Source organism: Strigops habroptila, chromosome W (assembly GCF_004027225.2).
Source record: "Strigops habroptila isolate Jane chromosome W, bStrHab1.2.pri, whole genome shotgun sequence".
NCBI lineage: Eukaryota > Metazoa > Chordata > Aves > Psittaciformes > Psittacidae > Strigops > Strigops habroptila.
In genome coordinates, this window is record NC_044301.2 from 28,800,239 (window position 1) to 28,806,238 (window position 6,000).

The window sequence follows — 6,000 nt, forward strand, 5'->3', positions numbered from 1 at the left end:
GAAAATTCCTACATGGTGCGTCCACCCATAGGTGAGGCTTCTCTCATGGCCACAAGAGGGTCCCACTTTTATACCCTTATCAAAACAACCGGCTTTATGCCAGATCTCTGATTGTTTACTCGTGGGGCCGTTTCTCATGATCTCGGTTGTCCACTCTGAGAGCATTGGCCAGGTGCCCCAGTGCGGCCAAGTATGAAGGTCATAGAACAGCTGCACACCTCTGTTTTCCTGTCTCTTTCCGACAGTCACGATGAACATATATATACTCGGCCAAGTACACTGTGGCAAACAACATCCTTTGTTATGTCTCTCAGTTATGAGAGGGAATCAACTCTCAGCTAGGTTCCCATCCATTACAGGCACCCATAAGGTCTCCCTGTTTGTGGGCACTCCGCACAGCACCCATCTTCATTGCAGGGAGAAATTGGCCATGAGATGTATGTTATCCAGGCAGGACAAGTGCAGATGCTGGAGGGACCCGATGGCAAAACTGTGCTGGTGGCTCTGAAAGCTGGATCCATGTTTGGAGAAATAAGGTAAGTGAAGCATTCCCAGGGAGCCGGGGAAATACAGCTCGTGGGCTCTGGGCAAGAAGGGTGGGAAGTGGAGAGATCAGCAACACCCTAATTAATGCTTGTGATTGAGAGCCACGAACACTGAGCAGTGTCTGCTACACAAATTACAGCTTGTTTTCTTGGATCTTGTCTATTTTTGTGCTGTTTTCTGCCTGGGGAGATAGTGACAGTAAGCAGAGGTATATGCAGGGATGGGAAAATCAATAAGAAAAGATGTTTCACTAAACCAGCCCCCCGGCCATTAATCCACACATTTCCTGAGCGTGTAAAGTCCTGTACCAATAACACAGTGACAGAGGTTGCCTCCCTACAGCTGAGCAGACTCCAGACTGGTGTAAAATGCAATATTTACACTTTCAAACAGGCAAATCCTTTTTTATACGACTCTGTCATGGTTTAAGCCCAGCCCGTAACTCAGAACCACACAGCCGCTCACTCACTCCTCCCCTTCTTCCTCCCTCCGGGAGCAGAGGGATGGGGAGAAGAATCGAAAGAATGTAAATCCCATGGGTTGAGATAAGAACAGTCCAGTAACTAAGGTACAATACAAAACTACTACTGCTACCACCAATAATAATGATGATAAGGGAAATAAAAAGGGGAGAGAATAAAATTGCTCACCACCCACCGACCGATACCCAGCCCGACCCAAACAGCGATCTGGGCCTTCCAGGTAACTCCCCCAGTTTCTATAGTGGGCATGATGTGCTGCGGTATGGAATACCCCTTTGGCTAGTTTGGGTCAGGTGTCCTGTCTACTTCCTCCTGGCTTCCTATGCCCCTCCTCACTGGCAGAGCATGAGACTGAAAAAGTCCTTGGTCGGAGTAAACATTACTTAGCAACAACTAAAAACATCGGTGTGTTATCAGCATCGTTCCCAGACTAAAGCCAAAAATACAGCACTGCACCAGCTACTAAGGAGAAAAAATGACTGCTACAGCTGAACCCAGGACAGGCTCTCCTTGCCAATGTTTCCCATCACACTTTAAAAATTGGGTTTGCATTATTTCATCGGGGGTGAAAATTAAACCCTGAGTCCTCTGACCAACAGAGCTGAAGACATGGAAAGGGAGATTTTATTTGATTTTAAGTTATGCTCAATAACAGCACTGATGTCTCACTTTGTCTCTCTCAGCTTGCTGGAGGCAGGAGGGGGCAATCACCAAATAGCAAATGTCATCACTCACGGTTTTGCTAGCCTTTTAATTTTGGATAAGAAGGACTTGAATGAGATTTAGGTGTTGCATTATCCGGAGTCTCAGAAGCTGCTGAAGAAGAAGGCCGAGTACGTGTCGGGTTGCTGCTTTCTAGCCGGTGGGGTTTTAAAAGAAAAGCAGAGAAGGGGTTTCAGCATCACAAGGGAGATTTCTCTGTGTGCAAAGCCCTGGGGAAGCTCCTGCTGCAGGCATTAGGCACAAGTCCCCAGCAGAGAGCCAGGCTGGAGCTGCTGCACCATTGCAAGGAGCCTGGAGATGCCCAGAGCAAACCCAGCCCTGCTGCAAAGTACCCTTCCCATACCTAAAGGGGCAGACAAGAAATCTGGAGAGGGACTTTTTCAAAGGCCTGTAGGGACAGGACAAGGGGGAATGGCTTTAACCTGACAGAGGGGAGATTGAGATGAGATTTTAGGCAGAAGTTCTTCCCTGTGAGGGTGGTGAGGCACTGGCACAGGTTGCCCAGAGAAGCTGTGGCTGCCCCATCCCTGGCAGTGTTCAAGACCAGGTTGGATGGGGCCTGGAGCAACCAGGTCTAGTGGAAGGTGTCCCTGCCTGTGGCAGGGGATTGGAACTGGATGAGCTTTAAGGTCCATTCCAACCCAAAACAGTCTGATTCTATGGTGATTCTATCATTCACCACTAAAAGTGGGTGCATCTCTGGAACAAACAATGTACATTAATTTAAAAATCTATTAAAATATTCATATATATATAAAAATATATTTTTAGAACTACTTAGATTTGTTAGTCTGTTCTTCCTAAGGCATAAAAAATACCTGTTCTTTTAAAGCCTGATTTTTCTGCATTATAAAATCCAGCTAATATAACACATACCCAGACTGAAATCATCTCTCTTTTTCCTTGCTGTAGGAAAATGGTGAAAAACAACAATAAACCCAAAGATGAGAAAGGAGCCCCTGGGGACTCGCTGATCACCCCCCCAAAACCTGACACCCCAAAGCTCTTCCAGGCTGCTCTGGGTGCTGCAGGGAGGGGCAAAGGGCTGCTGGCACAGCTCCCCTGGAGGCTGAAGGATCTGAAGGAGATGCAGGCAACGCAGGTCAGCATGGGGAGGATGAGTGTGGTCAAGGTGCCTTAAAGGAGTGAGCTCATGTCATCGGACTCTGATGTGGTGTGGGCAGACAGGAAGGGGTGGTCCAGCATCTCACACATGGCTTTGGAGAATGCTGTTGTCCCACAGAGGGTTGTTTTGCAGCACAAAAGGGAAATACATTGACTTTTTGCCCAGATATGCTAAGCCTGAGCCTAATTTCCACCTGAGCAATAGCCACAGATGCACATCTCTTCTGTGCCGCAGAGACAGAGCCACTCGTAGGGAATCGATGTGCTGGCGGAACAGGTGTGATCCAGCACCCACAATATTTGACATCCAGTCAATATTTGCAAAGCTCTCTCAGGATGGCGGGGGCAGAGCCCCCAGCAGCAGACACACTGTCCTGCCAGTTCTGCATGAGCTGCCTTGAAACCCCCCTTGCTGGTTTGTCATAAGCAACCAAAAAAGAAAATGGCCCTGCTCTTTTTTTTCCTCTCCTTTCTTCCAAGTGTCTCTTCTACACTCAAAAAAGATTATATATCCATGCAGGCCTTGTTGTTGCTCTTCCCAGCATGGAGATATGCAGACTATCCCATCTGGATGTGTAAAGGGAGGTGAAAGAGCAGCTGATAGGGAGCACACCATGGCCTTGAGGCTGGGTAAATATCCAGGTAGACACTGAGGATATCTGCACCTCTGCAGAGGCTTCACACAACAGAGTGATCAGCACTAACAACCAGTCAAAGGCAGCAGTGGACAGTGGCACTGTGTGCTCCGTGTGGTAGTAGCAACAAGACCCATATTAGGAGCTAACCCTGCTAATGAGGTTTAGCAGGACTCCATTAGAAGGACATCCCTCCATAGCACATCTCTCTGAGGTTTCTGAGGGTCCTCTCCAAAGGAGGCTTTAGGACAGGGTCGTTCACAACAGCACTTCTACCAAGCTTTTGCCTAGATCAGCCCCCCCAGATGCTTCAGGAGCAAAACAAGACCTCGGGCAGGAGGTGTGGGAAAGCTTCACTGCGCTCACCTCTCAAGATGTGCGGAATAGAATCCCAGCTGCCCTTCTCACAGAGATCATCCTTGGCAGCAAGCTGACATCCCGATAAGGTCCGGTGTGGTGAAGCTCTGAAGAATACTGGCTTTGCACAGCACTGACGCCGTGGCTGGGGCAGTGGGCAAGGGTCTGCTAAGTTTGATTCTACCTTTTTTTAATTGTTTGTTTATTTCCTTGGATCACAGGGTTCCAGTTTAAGTCCAACACCACCAAAATCACCAGTGCACCAGAGATCACCCGTCACCTCCCACAAAACACGCACCCACCTGGGAGAAGAAATATTCTCCAAATCTTCCGATAGTTTAGTCACTATTCGTGTGATTTCCACAGCACAAGAAGATGAAGAGATCCAAGCAGGTCCTGGGGCAGGAGTAGGAGCCGTAGCTGTAGGCTTCGCTAAGAGCTGAGGGTAGGATCTGCCTTTCTTTTCTGCCTAGACCTTCACTCACTGTTGATGAAACCCTCTGCCATATGACCCAGAATCATACAAGGTTTCTGAGCTCTGAAGATCTATTTTTATTGAGCATCTTTATGAATATTCCCACTAAATCTCAGGCCAGCCCTCTTGCTTCAAAATCCAGCCTTACGGAGAGGGAGCCCTGAAGAAATTGCTTTTTATGGCTCTGGGTGGTTAATGAGTGTTCAGATGAAGTGTGAAGAGTTCTTCACCTCTGACAGCTGAGTCACAGCTTGGCCAGAAGCAACCAGGGGAGATAACCAACAAGGATTCTCTGTTGGGCTTAAGGTTGTCAGCAGCAGCTGGAGAGTGATTAATCCAAAAAGGATGTGGATTATGCTCACAAGCCGAGCACAGACCAAATCCCACTGTCACAAGAACACCAAGGTCTGTCCTGGTGTGCATGGACTGCAAGATGCTTGAGGGTCCCTGTGTGGTGCCAAGACTGCCGTGGGTTTCCCTCTGGGAAGAGGAGTTCCTGCTGGCCATCCACCCCGGGGAAGTGCTGGGCTCTCCATTGCTGGTGGCTGTTATGGAGAGATGTGATGAGCACCTTTCAGGGATGGAGAAGCACAATCCTTGATGAGGAGGTGTTCCTGGAGATCCCTGGGTTTCCATGGGTGCACCAGCTGGGAGGGATAAACCGAGTGCAGGAAAGGAGAAGCTGTGTTGGTTTCCAGCTGGGACGGGAAAGAGCAGTGCAGAATGTGCTCTCTTCTCCCAGCCAGTGTTACAGAGTCAGGTCAGAGCCTGTAGCATGCAAGCAAGAGTGCACAAGCATGCGGGTAGTCCCCAGCCCTCATTGCTGGACCTCAGTAACTTGCAACATCTCCAGCAGCCAATTTCCAGCCCCTTTTGGTCACTTGGTTGGCTCTTGGCCACATTTCCCATGGAGAAGCCACTCTGGCCTTGCTCTTTGCTGCAATGGGGCACTTGTGAAGGCACTTTCCCAACAGCACTGGATGGGAAGGCAAATGCCTGGTTAGCAGCCAGCACGCTCAGCTGACGGCTCAAGGTGTCCAATCTTTCTCCAGCACCACCAATTCCTCATCTTCCTCAAACCCAGCACCAACTGGAGTGAACTTCTGGTGAGCTGAGGGGTGGCAAGAAGTGGTGAGTGAGGGGATGCCACCACTCACGGGGATGATGCAGATCCTCCCCAAGGTTTTGCTGGCCACATCTCCGCAGCACCACTGCCTCCATTGAGAGGAGCCAGTTTCCACCCTCTGGAGGAGAAGCTGGGGCAGGTTTTGCCCCAGGGAGCAGCCCCAGCACCACGGCTGAGAGACTTCTCAGGTGTTCAGCAAATACTGTGAGCAGTGCTGCAGCTTCCACAGGTCTGGCTGTGGGGAAGCTGAGACGCTCATAAGCATTGGGTGATGCCTCTTCCCATCAGCAGCCTGGGGCTGATCTTCACCTCCTTCAGGGTCCTCTTATTTTGCTGTGGGTTTTTTTCCTCTCTCTTGGAAAATAGATGGGTTTCTGTGGTGGGAAGAAGCCAGAATATATGTTATTGTTAATTAATGCTGGCTTGCTCTCTTTTAAACAAATTTAATGAGCTGCAATACACCACAGAAGGGTCTGAAGCCACCACTGCCCTTCACATTGCAGGGGAGGACCTGGCCTTACCCAAACCTCC

General features: G+C 49.4%; 1 protein-coding gene across 1 annotated transcript in view; it reads left to right on the top strand.

Moving 5' to 3' along the window:
- Positions 1-4,311, top strand: part of LOC115618994 (cyclic nucleotide-gated cation channel beta-1-like) — a gene marked incomplete at its 5' end in the record, with an annotated part of 48,866 nt that extends 44,555 nt beyond the window's left edge. The window contains 4 exon segments of the mRNA XM_030511011.1: positions 418-536; positions 1,712-1,861; positions 2,664-2,853; positions 4,090-4,311. Coding sequence (XP_030366871.1) covers positions 418-536; positions 1,712-1,861; positions 2,664-2,853; positions 4,090-4,311 — 681 coding nt within the window.
- Between the last annotated feature and the right edge of the window lie 1,689 nt (positions 4,312-6,000).